This window comes from Geotrypetes seraphini, chromosome 2 (genome assembly GCF_902459505.1).
Source record: "Geotrypetes seraphini chromosome 2, aGeoSer1.1, whole genome shotgun sequence".
Taxonomy (NCBI): Eukaryota; Metazoa; Chordata; class Amphibia; order Gymnophiona; family Dermophiidae; genus Geotrypetes; species Geotrypetes seraphini.
The window spans coordinates 257,509,803-257,530,360 of NC_047085.1; the positions used below are offsets into that span (position 1 = coordinate 257,509,803).

Consider the following 20,558-nt stretch of genomic DNA (forward strand, 5'->3'; position numbering starts at 1 on the left):
CCAGGGGGGTTCGCGTTTGTCCGGGGGGGGGGAGGGGGCCCTCGGCTGTTTGACAAGTCTGCCTGTCTTTTCTTTTTTTTTTTTTATGGGGCAGATATTTTGCATGTATAACACACACAAAATATCTGTGCCATGGAAACAAAATGAATAAAAAAAGACAGGCAGACCTGTCAATAAACCTGCAGACCTTTCGGTAACTCAGTTACCGACAGGTCTGCAGCAGTCGGGTTTGCCAATAGTAAAACCCGATTCAAAATAGCCAAGCAATTGTTAGTGAATCAATCGCTTGGCTATTTTGCATGGGGTTTTACTAATTTGCATGGGAGGATCACTTCAGGCGTTAATGAATAGTGCAGGAAGGAAATCTGGTTGCAAAGGGGGGGGTCGCAAACCGATCGGTACACAATTGGTTTGCTTTGTGAATCTAACCCTTTGTGGTTAGGTGATAAACAATTGAAACCACTTTTGTGGAATAATTCAAAAGAAAACAGCTGAAGGTATACCTGATCCGAAATCCAAATAGTATGTATGGGTGTGTTGGGGGAGGGGGTAAGGGATGAAAAGAAGAGCCACAAAACACTGAAATTTTACAAAGACATTTTATTTATTTTTTTACATACTTTATTACAGAACAATTCAGTCTGACAAATTTGATTGTACATACATATGGAGGTTTTATTTATATTTGGTTAACAAAATATACATCTTCTCTGTAAACAAATAGCACAACCAAAAAGAAGCTTAAAAAAAGTTTCTCTCCCCAGTGAATCCCATTTCTGTCCCATACTCAATAATGCATGCAGCAATACAGGATTATATTATGGCCAAAAGAGTAACTTAGCCCTGTTTGAAATATTAAGTATGAGCAAGAATGAAAGTTTTTTTTTCATCACTTGTCTGGCATTTGAGTTTCTCAATTCTCCTGATCTCGAATATCAACTTAAGATGCGATTCTACAAAATCCTTAAAGGGATACAGTAGCCAAACTAAAATCCCAAATCACCTTATCACAATGCCTATGCAAAATATTAGTCTGTGCAGTAATGTAGTATAATTTCATTACCTCAGAACATCTTTTGAAATATTTTCCCATGCGTTCAACCCTTTGACTGCTGCTCCACTAAAGGCAAGTGTTCATACTACAGTTTATTTTTCTAGTTATAATCCATATTAATAAGGTGCTGTCATAGATGGCTTAACTATTATGCAAAAGTAATTTGGTTTAGTTTGAGCAGCCAGTAGCAGCCCACTCCAATCCCTTTGCAGTCTTTTAAACCTGCAACGACCTTTAGGGAAAAATGTACTTTTCATTAGTATTTTGAAATCAAGAGTGGTGGTGGTAGTGGTTGGGGAGACCCTAATGGTAACCAGTTGGCAGTATTTTACCAGATAAGCAGCACTCATCCTGGCATTTGTCTAGTAGAACATCTTATTTCATTCCCTTGCATATGACATTGTCCATACTGGTGGACAAATAAAAGCCATTCTGGGCTGGTACTGACCACACTGATGTGAAATACTAATGCTCCTCAACATCATATGCATTTATCACCATTTATATAAGAAAGTTCATTCCAAGTCAGAATTACCCACTTATTTAAAAGTGAATGTTAACATCCTTCCTATTTTTTTTCCCCTTCTGACAACTTACAGATTCCCTTTTGTTCTCCCCTGGCTTTTCATGATTACTATAATAGGTAATTTAATAAACCATGTCAGCCTGGGCCAGTAAGCCTGTGGCAAGCTTCAAAGCACAGCAACTGCCACCAGGCTCTAGGGAGCCCAAAGCCTGCTCAAAACTGAGGAAGGCACAACCTACTCTGTAAGCTTGGGTGCCCTCTCCCAAATTTCTGCCCTGGCATCCAGCATGTATAACACCAGCCCTGTCTTGTTTGTAAGACAATCAAAAGCAATAACCACTCTCTCGTAAGCAGCTTCTCACTACCTGGTTAAAACCATCCCTTTCCCCTGCCTTCCCCAAATCCTGCTAAATAGTCCTGCATTTCTCATATTTCAACATGGGGATATTATTTTATTGCTCAATTTACCATAAGTTGATGGCAAATCAGCACTGGTTAGAAACCTCATTACACCTTTACCCATTAAACTTAAATAGATGATTGTGTGAAGCCTTTCCTCCTTAGTATCAACCACTGACATGATGAGACTGAAGATCCATAATGTAGTGCATATTCTCAGCCCATTTACTGTATAACAGAGAGCCTCTATATATTGTGTTATTGGCATTCTATCAACAATGAAGGAAGTGCTTCTAGAATGCATAAGGTGCCAAGTAAAGCCCTCATCTCTGTACAACACAAACTCTTAACATGAATTTCCAGTAAAATTTGATTCAGTCTTCCATAAACATGAGTAACACTTCTGAGGGCTACCTTGGCACTCCTTTCCTTAATGTCCATTCCTTTGAAATCTCAGGGAAGTGACATTCAAGTCAAACTTATGCATCTCTGAACAAGTCCCATGTCTCTTCTTCAAGAAAAACACTGATTATATATATCTTAATATACATCTGTTCATGAAAATTTCCTGAGATTTCCTTCCTTTGGATTATCCTTTAGCATTACGTTCACTAGAACATGTATAAGGACAAGCTTTTTTTACTATGCAGAATATGGGGTCTTAGCAGTCTTTTCTTCAATGAAAGGTCAAGCAACCACTTAATAGCAAGACCTTCTCATCAAAAGATTAGACAACACATATAGCTGTGAAACAAAAGGGCACAAGTGCTTTTCCACTAAAATATTCACCTATCCACACCATTTAATTGTCCATTCCATTTTCAGTATCCCCCCTCCCCCCGTTATGGCTACTGGATATACTGTGTGTACCTGAAACTACTGTAGTCCACTCATACAGCCAGATTCCTTATATACTGTCACATATAGCCATTTACTCATGTAGAAAGAGCAGGCAAACTCTGTACTGAATGACAATGAAATCCAATGGAAGGAAAAAGGCTGACTGTACTTAGGAAAGTGTTTCTAGAACACATATCCACAATCAATAAATCGGATAAAAAATAACTAAAATAAGAAAAGGATTGAAGTTTGATTAAATACTTTGCAGACTGTGATTAAGATGTTTGAGGGACGGGATATACATTTTGTATTTGTTAAGCAGGATTATAAATCCCACAAGATATTGGAGTGGGATATCAAATACAATGCATCTTTATGTACAACCCAGTAAGTGTCATTCTGTTATGAAAAGCAATGTTGTGGTAACATGGATTCCCTCCATCTGGCGACCTGGAGATGATCTCCACATGACCTAGCTGAAGTTATTCCACCAAATACATGTTAAGAGCACCAACACAATGACAAACCACCTATTCCCAAAGAGATATGGACTGGCACTTAAAAAGTGCTGACAGTTCTCTCCCATTCAAGTAGTAAGGGAAAAAGGTGAGCCTGCCCTGTAAATGTGCACATGTAGGACAGAAAGGAACTGAAGTCAGAGAGCACACTGAAGAACCACTGTCCACATTTCAACTAAAACTAGTCATACATCGGTCCTCCAGCACTGGTGGACTGCCACCTCTTCAGGGACGACCAATAAGAGCTCACAGTTTTTTCCTCTAAGCTGGTGTTTTAAAAATCTCCTGCAAGAGATCAGACAAAAAGAAATAAGGTATTTAGAAAGGAAAATTTTTATTTTTAAAATTTTAATCTGCTTATTCGTAATTCGTAAACTGGCAAAGACAACACAATACAAGGCATAATCCAATTTTAAATATAGCATGTTTCCAAAACAGTATAGCTTAGAACAAATAATCCTCCCCCTTCCCTATCAAACAGTTCCTTCACTCTACCTATATAAGGGAAGTCCCAGCTCTTGTAACTCCCTCTGTTCTTATGTCCTGTACTGCTTCACCATACCCATACCTGTCCTATCCCCCCAGGCAGAAGCAGGGACTTTATATACACCTCTCCTAGGAAATACTTAACTCCACTTCTTTATCCCAATCGTCTAACAATAGAAACCATGTGACATACGTCTGAGTTCTCTGAAACATTATTATATATATAACTAGTTCAAAACAACTCCAGTGCCTTTTCATTTACCAAGCACCTTACTCTAATGCATCATCTCTTGAAATGGTAATTGTTTATATAATGGAATATAGGTTACTACCTGGATCTTTGATAAAGCACAGTTACTTATTGTAATAGGTGTTATCCGGGGACAGCAGGCAGATATTCTCACACATGGGTGACGTCACCGACGAAGCCCCGGTATGGACACTTGAAAAAGTAAATCGCAACTTAGAAAGTTCGCGATCAGCCAGCACCGCACATGCGCGAGTGCCTTCCTGCCTGACGTAGGCGCATGGTTCCTCAGTTAAGATAAGCCATCTAATAAGCCAACCTGGGGAGCTGGGTGGGTTGTTAGAATATCTGCCTGCTGTCCATGGATAACACCTGTTAAAGTTATCCCAGGACAAGTAGGCAGCATATTCTCACACATGGGTGACCTCCAAGCTAACTAGAATGGGATGGTGGGAAAGCTGGCCTTTTAAGAAAATAAATTTTGTAATACTGACTGGCCGAAGTGCCCATCCCGTTTGAAGAAAGACTCCAGACAATAATGCGAGATGGTACAAGAAGGAAGGAGATGGGAGGATGTACAATTGTGATATGACATTAAATATAGCTAAGTAATACTGTGCTAGGGAAATTAATATATTAATCTGTGAGGATAAGTAATCACAAACTTCAATGCTCACAGCTCTACTACTATTCAAACTTATATCAAATTATAAATGTAAAGTGCTCAGACCCAAAACCAAATACATCTGTGATAAACACAAACTATGGTTGCCATGGGACCATCACAGCGCTTTACTGTCCCAAACCACTCACTATTGATAAGATAAAAGATATTATATTCACTTATATGTTGTTTGGAGTGGTTAATAGATGTTGACACGTTCAACCATAGAATCAATAAAGTACAGGTGCAAAGTGCTGATAAAGACCGTTAGCCAAATGACCCCCCGACTCGAGTTTCGATAACCCTTCCTCAGGAGGGGACGAACTTATACATGAAATCTAAAATCTCAAATAAATTACTGGATAGTTATCACTTCAAACTACTTCAGACAACTGATTCTTTTAAAAGTACCTCTCTTACTACTCTACCATACTCATTTACCTACTCTGTAATGGCTGCAGTCATCTCGGACAGCAAGAAGATCAAGACTGAAACAAAAGCAACATTGCTGCTCGGCTGTTTATAATACCACAGAAGCTCCTCCCCACCACCTGACGTCAACAGGAAAAAGGAAGAAACAAGGAGGAGCTACCCAAGGGAAACCTAACTTTTAATTTATAATTAAAACCAGTCTATCTCCATATTGAGACCAGATGGAGATAGTGTCTGCCAATCAAAAATAAATTTGTGTTCTTTAATTTAATAGAAACTTGGAAATATCGCCTGAAAAATCCTTAGCAGGGTAGAGCACTGTATACTTAAGCGTATCAATAGAATGTACTGACTGCTGCCAATGACTGGATAAAGGGGCTGATAGTCTGCCTTTTCTAATATTGCTCAGATGTTCTGTGACTCGAACTTTAATTTTTCTTATGGTATGTCCTATGTAATATTTGTTGCAGGGACATATTATGCAATAAACTACCCCACTCGAATCGCAGTCAGTACCTGTGGACAGCCTATACAACTTGTCAGTGGTTGAAGGAATGACTATGGCTGAATGTGCAAACACATATTGGCATTGCCGACACGTGCCGCATGGCTGGTAAGGCGCAAGATTTAAAGAAATATTATTTGATCTCTTATATTTAAGTTTCTCAACCAAATTGGATGATCTTGAAAAAGCAAACTTAGGATAATTAGTCAAAACTGAATGAAATTGGACTACTGGCCAGTGTTTCTGAATAATTTTCTTAATAGCATTGCTTTGATCAGTGTATGGTAAAACACAGGCCGATTCATTCTGATTGGAACGAGATACGGGATGTAACAGCCATTGTCTTTGGCAATTTTTAGCTCTTTTCCAAGCCCGTTTCACGATCTTTCCTGGATAGCCCCTGCTCCTAAATTTCTGATACATTCCCCTCGCTTGAGTATCTCCATCCTTTGAACAAATCCTTCTTAACCGAAAAAACTGACCTGTAGGAATGCTGTTTTGAAGGATGCGAGGGTGGAAACTTTGATACTGAAGTAATGTATTGCGGTCAGACTCCTTCATGTGCAGGCTGGTAGTGAAGACATGTCCATGTTTATGCACTTCGATGTCTAAAAATGAAATCTGTTCATAATCAATTTTACTCGTAAATTGAATGTTAATATCAAATTAAGTTCACTCAAAAACAGCTTCAACTTGTCTTCACCACCAGCCACACAAAAAAGATGTCATCAATATAGCGTTTCCAACAGCTGACAAATTTGAAGTAAACAGATTTATAAACAAACTAGGCCAGCGTAGGCGCAACCGTAGCACCCATGGCCACCCCCTTGGTCTGCAGAAACAGTCTGTTGTCGAAACCAAAGTAATTGGAGGAGTGTGTGGCGCAGTGGTTGGATCTACAGCCTCAGCACCCCGCACTGCTCCTTGTGACCCTGGGCAAGTCACTTAATCCTCCATATCCCCAGGTACGTTAGATAGATTGTGAGCCCACCGGGACAGAGAGGGAAAATGCTTGAGTACCTGATTGTAAAAACCGCTTAGATAACCTTGATAGGCGGTATATAAAATCCTAATAAACTTGAAACTTGAACTTGAAACTTAACTATTACTAATTCCGCTTAGAGAATGACACGGTGGTTGTTACCCATGGCTAGCCGCGAGTAGCCGTGGGTAACCCGCCAAAACGGGGAAAGAAAAATTTTTATCAACACAACTAATATACTACTTTATCCTAAAGCAAAAAATAAATAAATTGAATTTTTTTTTCTACCTTTGTTGTCTGGTTTCTGCTTTCCACATCTTCTCATTCAATTCCTTCCATCCACTGTGTGTCTTCTCTCTGCGTCTTCCATTTGCTGTTACTGTGTCTCTCCCTTCACCACTCCCCCCCAATTGGTCTAGCACCCATCTTCTTCCCTCCGCTCCCCCATAGTCTGGCATCTGTCTTCTTCCCTTCCAGCGTCTTCTCCCCACTCTGTCTTCCACATTTCCCTTCAGGGTCTGTTCCTCTCTACCCTCTTTCAATGTCTGTTCTATTCCTTTCTATCACCACCCTTCCCTCCCTCCTTCACCATCTGTTCCTTTCTACCACCCTTCAGCTCCTCTTGCGTGGCTTATCTATCTACCTCCCTCCCTCTTATTTTCGTGGCACATTACAATGTAATTTGTGCAAGCCGCTGGAGCCTGCGAGCTCGGTCCCTGTCCCATCCTCACAAACCATCTCGCTTCTGTGTTTTTATTTTCCCCATTTTTAATATCTCCCCTATGTATCTGGCATTTCCCCCCCCTGTGTCCATATACCATCCCCATGGCATGTCCCCTTTATGTCTCTGTCCCGATGCCCCATGCACATAATTTCCCCTCTTTCTGTTACCTTCCTGTGTCCAGATTTCCCCTATCTTCCTCTTCCATACCAGTGTGTCTCTTCTTTTCAACCCCATCTAGCTTCTCTTCCTCTTTCTTCCCCCCACCCTCTGCTTCCAGCATCTAGCTCACCTGCCTGTCCTCCCCTTTCTTTCCTGCTGTGGGTTTCTTTCTTTCCCTCTTCATCTTCTTGGCCCAGAATCTTTTTCCCTTTCACTCCCTCCTTCCTAGTGTGAGCCAGGAATACGTGCGATCGCGCGGTCCAGCAGCCCTCACCCGCCCGATCGCACCATTTTGCCAGCTCCCTCCCTCCACCTCACCTTATATGCCGAGTTTGCCGGCTTTCTTTTTCCCGAGCCACATGCGTTCAAAAAGCTGCGCATGCGCGGCTGCGCGAGTTGATCAATCTTCTCCTCTCCTGCAACTTCCTGTTTCCGGTTGCGTCAGAGGAGAAGATTGATTAACTCGCGCAGCTGCGCATGCGCAGCTTTTTGAACGTGTGCGGCTTGGGAAAAAGAAAGCCGGCAAACAGCATATAAGGTGAGGTGGAGTGAGGGAGCTGGCTAAACACTGCGATTGGGCGGGTGGGGGCTGCTGGACCGCGTGATCCTTGATGCCTCACTGCGGAGACAAGACCATTCACCGCTCCACGGGTCGGTGAATGGCCTTGTCCCTGTCCCCGCAGGTACTACTATTTTTCTTTCCCCGTTTCAGCAGGTTACCCGCAGCTACTCGCGGCTAGCCGCGGGTAACAACCACCGTGTCATTCTCTAAGCGGAATTAGTAATAGTTAACAATTACTTTGGTTTCGAAAACAGACTGTTTCTGCAGACCAAGAGGGTGGCCATGGGTGCTACGGTTGCGCCCACGCTGGCCTGACTTTATATATTCAACTTTGAAGAACAGTTTGTTTATAAATCTGTTTACTTCAAATTTGTCAGCTGTTGGAAACGCTATATTGATGACGTCTTTTTTGTGTGGACTGGTGGTGAAGACAAGTTGAAGCTGTTTTTGAGTGAACTTAATCAATTTGATATTAACATTCAATTTACGAGTAAAATTGATTATGAACAGATTTCATTTTTAGACATCGAAGTGCATAAACATGGACATATCTTCACTACCAGCCTGCACATGAAGGAGTCTGACCGCAATACATTACTTCAGTATCAAAGTTTCCACCCTTGCATCCTTCAAAACAGCATTCCTACAGGTCAGTTTTTTCGGTTAAGAAGGATTTGTTCAAAGGATGGAGATACTCAAGCGAGGGGAATGTATCAGAAATTTAGGAGCAGGGGCTATCCAGGAAAGATCGTGAAACAGGCTTGGAAAAGAGCTAAAATTTGCCAAAGACAATGGCTGTTACATCCCGTATCTCGTTCCAATCAGAATGAATTGGCCTGTGTTTTACCATACACTGATCAAAGCAATGCTATTAAGAAAATTATTCAGAAACACTGGCCAGTAGTCCAATTTCATTCAGTTTTGACTAATTATCCTAAGTTTGCTTTTTCAAGATCATCCAATTTGGTTGAGAAACTTAAATATGAGATCAAATAATATTTCTTTAAATCTTGCGCCTTACCAACCATGCGGCATGTGTCGGCAATGCCAATATGTGTTTGCACATTCAGCCATAGTCATTCCTTCAACCACTGACAAGTTGTATAGGCTGTCCACAGGTACTGACTGCGATTCGAGTGGGGTAGTTTATTGCATAATATGTCCCTGCAACAAATATTACATTGGACATACCATAAGAAAAATTAAAGTTCGAGTCACAGAACATCTGAGCAATATTAGAAAAGGCAGACTATCAGCCCCTTTATCCAGTCATTGGCAGCAGTCAGTACATTCTATTGATACGCTTAAGTATACAGTGCTCTACCCTGCTAAGGATTTTTCAGGCAATATTTCCAAGTTTCTATTAAATTAAAGAACACAAATTTATTTTTGATTGGCAGACACTATCTCCATCTGGTCTCAATATGGAGATAGACTGGTTTTAATTATAAATTAAAAGTTAGGTTTCCCTTGGGTAGCTCCTCCTTGTTTCTTCCTTTTTCCTGTTGACGTCAGGTGGTGGGGAGGAGCTTCTGTGGTATTATAAACAGCCGAGCAGCAATGTTGCTTTTGTTTCAGTCTTGATCTTTTTGCTGTCCGAGATGACTGCAGCCATTACGGAGTAGGTAAAAGAGTATGGTAGAGTAGTAAGAGGGGTACTTTTAAAAGAATCGGGAATCTGAAGTAGTTTAAAGTGTTAACTATCCAGTAATTTATTTGAGATTTTAGATTCATGTATAAGTTATTTCATTTATTTTTGTTCACAGCGTCCCCTCCTGAGGAAGGGTTATCGAAACTCGAGTCGGGGGGTCATTTGGCTAACCGTCTTTATCAGCACTTTATTGATTCTATTGATTCTATGGTTGTACGTGTCAACATCTATTAACCACTCCAAACAACAGATAAGTGAATATAATATCTTTTATCTTATCAATAGTGAGTGGTTTGGAACAGTAAAGCGCTGTGATGGTCCCTTGGCAACCATAGTTTGTGTTTATCACAGATGTATTTGGTTTTGGGTCTGAGCACTTTACATTTATAATTTGATATAAGTTTGAATAGTAGTAGAGCTGTGAGCATTGAAGTTTGTGATTAAATATAGCTAAAAATGTGCATAAAATTTATCTCATCAATCTTAATAAAGATTTCTCTCATTAAAGAAAAGCACAGTGTGCCTCAAAGTTTACTGGGGTAGTATCTGGCCGTAATCTCTTTCAGCTCCTAAAATTTGAGCCCTATTGTGCTTTCCGTTCAGGAGCTATGTTGTGTCAAATATTTGTCTGAGCATTCTATGACAAGCTTTTCATCAACTTTGTGGTCCCCCAATGGGCAGTATATAAGAAAATAAATTATTATCATCATCATCTGAGTGGTATATTTGGATTCAGCACAAACAGTTGAACAAAAAATACAACTCTTGATCGAGCAACTATACTTTCCACAACCCAAAGTTGACATTTTAGCACTATCTTCAATGGAATGAAAAAAGTAGCCCCCAATAACGAGGCCCCTAACTTTGGAAGAAGTTGAGATCCAGCTCTAAGACTTTGCACATATTCACTGCATGTCCTATTGTACTTCCACTAAAAATTTCATCAACTTCTGAGATGGTCAGGTGGGGAGGCCTAGACCACTTGACATAGAATGATCCAATAGCATCTTTTCTTGGTTTTTATATGGGTCTTTATTTGCTGTCATTTACTACATTACATTACATTACATTAGGGACTTCTATTCCGCCTATACCTTGCAGTTCAAGGTGGATTACAAAAGAGCTAACTGGACATTTCCAGTGAAGTTACAACAGTTTTGGGGGGTTTTTTTGGTTACAAGGGAGGAGAGGTACCTGGATTAATTCTGGAAGAACTTACAAATTGGATATTAAATTGACTGTACGTTACTGTGTGATATAACAAATAGATTACAGTTAGAGTACAAATAAGATTACGTTACATTTCAGGGATCTGAATACTTGCTTGGTGTTTTGGGGAGGAAGAGATTATTTAAGTGGAGGTTTTGGGGGAGAATTTATCTAGGAGGGGGAAGGGTTGGGTTAATATATCTGGATAAATTTTTTGAAAAGTAGGGTTTTGATTACTACGTGAAGACAATTCTGTTTTGCAATAGCAGAGTACCAAGTCTATTCTGGCTGACTTATGGAAAACATAAAAAAACATGTTTTGCTTCACATCTCTGCAATGAACTTGTTGCCATTTTCCTCTGATGGGGCTATGCAAACAACCGATATTCATTATGATGGGACTTCCTAAATTACAACTAGACACTTATTTTTGAGCGTAAGTGGACTTCTGCCATTACAGGGCAGAATACAAGCAGCCCAATATAATCCAATATTGTGATTTAAACAGTGGTTTCATTCCTACAGCCTTCTTTTAAAGTGTGTGTGAAATTTGTTACTGGGAAGCAAACTTTATAAATCAAAAGCACTTAAGTTTAGGATGTAATGGTGCTTTCTCCTTTAACAATATAATTTGAAAAGTGAATAAGTGGGCAGTATGTGCATTATTAGTTATCTAGAAAATGTCATGTTATGTACCTACTAACCCTGCTTCTGTCAAACCTATTCTAAAATGCTTGAGTTCGCTCTCCAGTTATTGTTGCTTTTCAAATCTGTATAGGCTCTGATGAAAAGTAGCACATCAATTCCTGATTTACCAAGGTTGACAATAGTGAATGAGGAGCAGCAGCTTTCAAAAGCTCTACAGGACTCTTCAAACACAAAATATACACCACCACAAAAGAAGGGAACCAATAGTTTGGCCCACCAGCTGAATTATCTTTTTTTAAATTCTTTATTAAGTTTTTCAACTACAATTGTGCACAAATGATTCACAAATATGGATACTTAAAAACAAGCACAATGGAACTTAGACTTCAAGGTACAATTATATTATCCCCACCCTCCCACCTGATATACAAGTAAAATAAAACCTTAATAAAAACTATTCATAAAATCCCTAAATCAAGTTCCCGTTCCTTTCCTCCTCCCTCCCTGGATGTGTACGTTTACATGTCTATAAAATAAAACTCATTTATTCCTCCTTACAAAATTTAGCCAATGGCTCCCAAACATCCATAAAACTCTTGTAACGTCCCCGTTGTATGGCCATGCAACGCTCCATTTTAAAGGTATAACAGAGATTCCCACCAGAATATGTAACTCAACCTATCCCAGTTTTTCCAGTTTCTTAAAATGAGTTGCATGGCAACCCGTCATTACAAAAAGTAGCTTATTATTTCTCGCAGATAATTGAGTTTTAGCTCTCATAAGTGTACCAAATAAAATAGTATCATACGATAAAGCCACTGGATTCTCTAATTAAGGCAGTGGTTCCCAACTCTATCCTGGGGGGGGATCACCAGCTAGTTAGGTTTTTGGGATAACCCTATTGAATATGTATGAGAGAGATTTGCATATAATGGGAGGTGACAGGCATGCAAATCTGTCCCATGCATATTCATTAGGCTATCCTGAAAACTTGACTGGCTGGTGCTTCCCCAGACTAGGGTTGGGAGTAAGGTTGTTTGGTAATATAATGATAAATCTTTACGGTTTCACATTTCTTTGCAGTATCAATCAAATAACGCTAATATGAGTGTGTGTCAAAAAAGTGCTTCAGATCATTAACCAAATTCTGAAGCAATTAGCGTGGCCATTTCAATAAACTGTGATAATTTATCATCAGTCTAAACCAATGATTCTCAATCAAGTCCTTGAGACATACCTAGGCCAGACAACTTTTCAGAATACTCAATGAATAAATTTGCATGTACAGCCTCCATTGTATGCAAAATCTCATGCATATTCATTGTAGATATCCCAGGAACCCGGATGGCTAAGTGTTTCCTCAAGACTGGGCTGAGAACTCTATTCTAAACAAATACTTTATCAATGTTTTCAATTTTCTGGCAATCTGCCATCTACAGCTTTGGTGCTAAAACATGCAGAACAGACTCCCTGCCCCACTGGTACCTGAGCTCTTCCTCAATGCCAATCTTCTCCGGCATCTTCAGCTTGGAGTCAAGGTTGTAATAGATGCCACCGATTTCACGGACACAGATCCAATGCTGACGTTTTAGTGGGAGTTTCACAGGGCCCCAACTTAGGCTGGATGGCAAATTCATGATGAAGCCCATCACCTGGCTAAGAGCGATAACACCAACATCCCTGGAGATGCAGGATTTAGAATGGCAATTTTCAGTATTATGTGACACTGCAACAGACACATCAAAACACAGGCAATTCCTTCCACATTATACATGTCTCCCTAGGCATATGTGGGGCTTTAACTGCTATCCTCAAAATGTGCAAATGGAATCATCAAAATATATAATTGATCTAAGAATCAGGCTAATCTGTATCTCACATATGCAGCAGAGGGCTGAATTTGAAGACCACAGATATATATATATATATATCATGCTATACACCATACTAATTGGATTAGACGGGAAGCAGATGCAAGGCATTTGGGAAAAAACCTCCAAAATCAGAGACTACTACAGCTTTTAAAAAGATGTCTGCTGAATTTGAAAGTATAGGCAGGGGTGTCCAACCTTGGCCCTCACCAGGTCAGATTTTCAGGATTTCCCAAATGAATAATCATGAAATCTATTTGTATACAATGGAAGCAGAGCATACAAATAGATCTCATGCAAATTCATTGATGAAATCCTGAAAACCCAACTGGATTGTGGCCCTTGAGGACCAATGTTGGACAACCCTGGTATAGAGCTTTATATTCTAGCATTGTACATGCCTAAAGATCATTTCCAGATAGAATCAAATGGTGATAGCGGAATAAGTTACTTACCTATAGCAGGTATTCAAGGACAGTAGGATACATACTCTCACATGTGAGTGATGTCATCCAACAGAATCCACTTGGGAATTCTTCAGATGGTTTACAACTTTTTTTTTAATTTTTTTAAAGAAAGTGGCAGCACATGTCCTCCCACCTGCCATTGTCACACGGGACCTAATTCAATGGGGAGGAAAGAAGGTATGCAAGACTACAGATCTTGCTGTCCTTGGAGAACACCAGCTACAGGAAAGTAACTATTTTCTCAGAGGACAAGCAAGACAGTAATAGTTTCATATGTATGTATGACTTCCAAGCTAGAAGCTGCCTTAAAAAAAAAAAAAAAGGTGAATACAATGGAACTTACAAGGCTTAAAAGGAAGCAATAAATAATAACTTATGATTTTGGGGGGGTTATGATTTTTTTTGGAGGGGTGGGGGCAGCCTGGAACAGAAAGAAGTGGGCTAGTGTGGGGAGGGGATTGGGCTCTGAATTCTGAAGGAACATCTGGCCAACTCAGCTGTCTCATCAGTCCCAAACAGTAATGTAGATTTGCAGAGCTGCTTCAGTCCACACATTCACATCACATTACTGTTTGGGACTGATGAGACAGCTGAGTTGGCCAGATGTTCCTTCAAGTGGGCTACTGATGCAGCCACAGCTCTGGACATTATGAGCTGTGCCAACCCAATTTGGGTTAGTTTTTTTTGTTAATCATCTTTATTGAAAAACAAAAAGACAAATTAAACATACAATCATTGCAAATAAGTTTATGATTTTATGTAAAAAGACCCCCCTTAAGCCCATCCCCCTTCCCTCCCCCATATGAACAAAAAACCTTTCAGACTTAGTGAACTCTTATCCAAGTTTGAAAATATACAATCTCCCCCCCCAAAAAAAAAATCCCAAACCCCAACAAGGGTCATTGAAACTCCTCACAGTATGTGAATTTGGGCTTAAGTGAAAGAAATGCAGTCTGCTAGACAGCTTGAAAAAGAATGAGTTTGCTGATGACAGCCCCCATCATGTTTGGGTCAAAAGAAAGGAAAAGACTGGTGGATTTTCTATGTGCTTTGGTCTACTCCAGACAGGAAGCCAAGCCTAACTTGCATTCTAGAAGTGTGTAGTACACTTTCACTATTGTGGGCATGAAATTTTTAGAAAAACGTTGGTAAAACAATTAACTGTTTCTGGTGGAACTCATTATGTCACATATATAAAATGGAAAGAACAATAGCTATACAACAAGGGAATTATAAGAATTTTAATAAAATTTGGGAGCCATTAACTTCTTATTGTAATGAGTAAATACCATTTTCTATTGAAATATACACCGTCTAATGTTAGGAAGGGGGAGGCTTTATATATTAATATTCATATTGGGAAAATAATAGAGGGAATGATGGGAGGGGAGGGGGTAATTTTATGTATTATAAGATAAAATAGAAAGATTGTCAAGTGATGTGTTTAATTGTATTGGTTTTTTTTTTGGGGGGGGGTTTAACATTTTTAATTAATTTTTTCATATAACAACAAGTATATCATAAAAATTCATACAATTACTTTAAGTATACACTTGATATCTCCATAACATATTGTACATACAACCTATCTTATATAATCCTTACTACAATTTTAGACATCATATAAAATTTAATAATTTTATCAACTATTATTCAATTATGAATTGTATTGTTTTAATGTTTGTACACTTAAATAAAGAATTAAAAAAAAAAAAGAAGGAATTCTGACACAGCTTTAGGAAGGAACTAAGAATGTGTGTGCAAAACCACTATTATAAAAATTAGTGTAAGGTGAATCAGCTACTAAGATATGGAGCTTAGCGGTCTTGCAAGCTGATGTGACTGCCACCAAAAATATAGTGTGGTTGCTTATCTGTGTCAGGGGTTTGCCACATATAACTGGGGAATACAGCCACACTTACTGGTCATGTACTATGGGAGATCCATGTGCAATACTCTCCTCTAGCTCAAGGAAATCTTTTTTAGGGCCCTCAAGCATGCACAAGTGTTCTCTACCTAAGCTGGTCTCCCTCCTAATATCAAGGCTTATTAGGCTGTTCTCCTGATGCCAAAAGTAAACAAGATCTTTCTTTCAGAAATACTACAGTCCGTTCTTGTTATTCACAGTAGTAAGTTTCCAAAAATGTTTGCAAACCACGAAACTTTGAGTGTATGAGAAAATAGAGGGTAGGTTCCAGCAGTACACATTGGAACCATGGAAAGTGAACAGTGGATCTTATTGGGGAAACAGGGTTAGATTCCTGCAAAGGACAGCACTTGAAGTACATATAATTCACTCTCCAGATGTTTGAGGGCCATATCTGAAAGTGAAAGCAAAAAAAGCTGTTTAAGTGCCAATCTGCGAATATGTGAATGGGGAATAGTGGTTGAAATTGATGCAATAGTGGATAGGTGAAATCGCGCATCATGAATACATGGATAATGAGAACAGACTGTATTGCATCATTAAATTGCTGCTCCAAGTGGTTAGCTCCCGAGTTTGTAAAACTGTGGAACTGGAAAAAAAAACTCAACCGTAGAAATATACTTATTAATGTAGTACTAGTATTGGGCTAGGATTCTTCTAAAACTCGTAAGGTCATTAACTACACTACACTTTTGCTGAATGTGCATTACCTCATTGCCCTTCTGAAAAGGAAAACATTGCAATTCAATAACAGGCAGTCTCTTGGGTTAAGAACATCCAACTTACGTTGGACTCGTAATTATGAACTGGGGTCCTGCCTCTCCCTTCCTGTCCCAACGCGACCCTCCTCCTTATCCCTTCCATATCCCAACACACCCCTTGTCGTCCTTCTCTCTGTTTTGTGTCCCAAATTTGTGTCTCCCTCCCGTAGGTGTTTATCTCCTCTGGCCGGCTCCCCTCTCCCAGCAGCACAAAGCCACAAACAGTGGTTCTGACACGTGGCTGACCAGGAAGCCTTCTCCTCTGACGTCAGAGGGAAGGCTTCCGGGTCAGCCACAGGTTGTGGTTCAAATCCCACACTACTTCTTGTAACCCTAGGCAAGTCACTTAATCCTCTACTGTCCCAGGTACATTAGAAAGATTGTGAGCCCACCGAGGCAGATAGGGAAAATGCTTGAAGTACCTTTATGTAAATAGCTTTGAGTGTGGTTGTAAAGCTACAAAAAAAAAAAAAAAAAGGCAGTATACAAGTCCCAATCCCTATCCCTATTTATAAATGATCTGGAAATTGGAACTACAAGCGAGGTGATTAAATTGGCAGATGACATTAAACTGTCCAAAGTTGTTAAAACGCATGCGGACTGTGAAAAGCTGCAGAAAGATCTTAAGAAATTGGAAGACTGGGCGACCAAATGGCAGATGAAATTTAATGTGGACAAATGCAAAGTGATGCTCATTGGGAAGAATAATCCAAATCATAGCTACTGGATGCTAAGGTCCACCTTAGGGTTCAGCGTTCAAGAAAAAGATCTTTGTATCATCGTGGACAATATATTGAAACCTTCTGCCTAATGTGTTGGGGCAGCCAAAAAAGCAAACAAAATACTAGAAATTATTAGAAAAGGGATGGTTAACAAGACTAAGAATGTTATCATGCCTCTGTATCGTCAATGGTGCGACCTCACCTTAGAACATAATAACCACCTTACTGGGTTAGACCAATGGTCCATCAAGCCCAGTAGCCCGTTCTCACGGTGGTCAATCCAGGTCACTAGTACATAGCCAAAACTCAAGGAGTAGCAACATTCCATGCTACCGATACAAGGCAAGCAGTGGCTTCCCCATGTCTTTCTAAATAACAGACTATGGACTTTTCCTCCAGGAACTTGTCCAAACCTTCCTTAAAACTAGCTTCCTTAAAACCTTGAGTATTGCGTTCAGTTCTGGTCTCTTATCTCAAAAAAGATATAGCGGCACTAGAAAAGGTTCAAAGAAGAGCAATTAAGATGATAAGGGGATGGAACTCTTCTCATATGAGAAAAGAATAAAGAGATTAGGACTCTTCAATTTGGAAGAGAGATGGCTGAAGGGAGATATGATTGAAGTCTACAAAATTCTGAGTGGTGTAGAGTGGGTACAAGTGGATAGATTTTTTTTCCTGCATCAAGATTTACAAAGACAAGGGGACACTCTGTTACAGAATAATACTTTCAAAACCAATAGGAGGAAATATTTTTTTTCCACTCAGAGAATAGTTAAGCTCTGGAATGCATTGCCAGAGGTTGTGGTAAGAGCAGTTAATGTAGCTGTTTTAAAACAGGTTTGGGCAAATTCCTGGAGAAAAAGTCATTAGTCTGCTGTTGAGAAAGATATGGCGGAAGCCACTTCTTGACCTAGATTGGTGGCATAGAATGCTGCTACTATTTGGGATTTTGCCAAGTACTTGTGATTCAGATTGGTGTCCATGAAGACAGGATACTGACCATTGGTCTGACCCAGTAAGGCTATTCTTATGTTCTTATGAGTAACTAAAAGATCTTCTGACTAGAATTCTTTTCTTAACATGTATGTACAATTTCTTCATTTGTTTGCTATTTACTTTGTTGAAAACTAATAAAAATTATTTGAACTTAAAGATCTTCCAGGCTATGCGCTCATCCAGAGACCATCCATAAGGTTGCTGAATCCAATCGACAGTTATCTTTTTCTGATAGATGTGTGGCTGTACTTATCCCTTGGAAGATGGCTCATTTTCATGTTGACAGTTTGACACAGGAGGTACAAACATGGTTGTCTATCTGAATTCATACAATCAGATTTTCTAACTGATCTCTGAAAGCCTTTAGAGCATTCTAAATTGCTCATAGCAATATGAAGTTTTTCCTGAGCAAACGACCCCGAGTGTGGTGTCTATGAGCTCCCTACACCAAGCTCAACACATCATTGCTCATCTGTGAAACACAAATAAGACTTCCATTGCTCTCTGCTGTGGAATCTCTTGAGGTAGGTGGCTAAATCAGAGGGTCTTGTGGGCGTCACTATACAGTGTGATGATGGTCAAAGGTAGGTAGAGGGTCTTATGGGCGTCACTATACAGTGTGATGAGGGAAGCAGCTTCCTGAACCTTCTCTCTGAAGAGATTCTCTCTACTTCATGACAAGTCATCAAGCTTTTCATGTACCTCTAGTTTTAGGTCTGAAGCCTATAGTCTAGGGAGCCTATGCACACAAATTTCCATGGCAAAAGCTTTTGATGACTTTTCAAAGATATAAGTCATTCAGACTGCGTAATTTCCACATTAGTGCCTTTTGGCTACTGAAAAGCGGAATCCCTCAGATTTATCACTAGGAAAAGCATCAGCAAATTCTACAATGCTGCTCAGCATGTTCCACAAATACATGCCCATGAAGATTTAATAGAATGTTTATGCAGGATGAGGGTAAAGCATTCTGAAGAACCCCAAGAGGCACCAATGTCCGAGCCTCCAATCCCAAGGGAATGGAGGCATGAATCTTGGACCTTTGAAAAGTGAATTTGATCACCATGGAACAGTGAGGAAGCTGTTGTTTCTTGAATCCCAAGCATTCTGGACTCTGTACATAGAAAATCGACCTTCTTATTAATAGAAGGTATACTGGGTAGGGGGGATATCTCCCACTTTAATTTGTACATTCTTGAAGATTCTGTGAGCACCATTAGCTTCCTGGATGGGGGGGGGGGGCAATGTCAAGGAATTGGAAGATATCCAATGTTTCTACACTGGACTCCATCTCTAAACAAAATGGGATAGCCTGGTGGGAATTCACATCTCTCAGGTGGAGGGAAGATGCCTGAAGGGAGGCCAGTAGGTCTCTCCTTTGCGAAGCTTCTTGGTTTTTCAGATTCACAGGAATACTTAGACTCTGAGGGGAAAAAAAACCTCAGCTAGTTAAATCTGTGTATTTGCTTGTGTTGAACTACTAACAGAATGGTCAGGTCCCCTATGGTGTACAGACACAAATGATTCCTGGTGTCTTAGTGAAGATTATTCCCCTGATGCACTAGACATCGACATCAATGCAGCCAACCTCAGCGAATCCCTTCCAGACCTAGGCATCAAGACATCTATTCAGGCAAGACATGGGTCTTGAGTAACATAGTAAATGAAAGCAGATAAACACCATCATGGTTCACCCAGACTACCCAACAAGGCAACCAGAAAGTGAAGCTGTTCACCTGTAACAGGGGATCTCTGCAGACAATAGGGAAATACAGCCACAGCTCCAAGATGAAGTCATCTAACAGAGCCTCTGGTACCAGATTAGTACTTTAGCTCAAACATCTAAAGATATCTTTCAACGTATGCATGGTGTTTCCAGGCTGCCCCACAGTCTTATTCCTCCTCTCAATCCATAGCAAAATTGAAGTGCAAAGGTGTTGAATTTTTTTTTTTGAGGAGATGGAGGGAGGGCGAGTGTGTTTGCATTTCCCTGTCTACAGAGAACCTGTTACAAGTGAGCAACTTTGCTTTCTCTGTAGAATCAGAAGTGAAATGTAGGTATATTCTGAGGTGAGTCCCTAGCTTCCAAAATGAAGAATCATATAGACCCATAGAGATATAGAGGGAGAAGGTAGAAGATGTGAAGGGACTGATATACTATCAAATGAAGAGCCTTATCCAAATGTTATCAAGTGAAGAGCTTATTCA

At 39.9% G+C, this 20,558-nt stretch overlaps 1 protein-coding gene across 3 annotated transcripts in view; it reads right to left on the reverse strand.

Moving 5' to 3' along the window:
- Positions 1-580: 580 nt before the first annotated feature.
- JOSD1 (Josephin domain containing 1) overlaps positions 581-20,558 on the reverse strand; it is a 29,023-nt gene continuing 9,045 nt past the window's right edge. For all 3 annotated transcript variants that reach the window (XM_033929460.1, XM_033929461.1, XM_033929463.1), the window contains exons 4-5: positions 13,092-13,286; positions 581-3,622 (exon numbers count right to left, since the gene is read on the reverse strand). In XM_033929460.1, the coding sequence (XP_033785351.1) occupies positions 3,523-3,622; positions 13,092-13,286 (295 nt within the window). In that variant the 3' untranslated portion in view covers positions 581-3,522. The remainder of the gene's footprint in view (positions 3,623-13,091; positions 13,287-20,558) is intronic.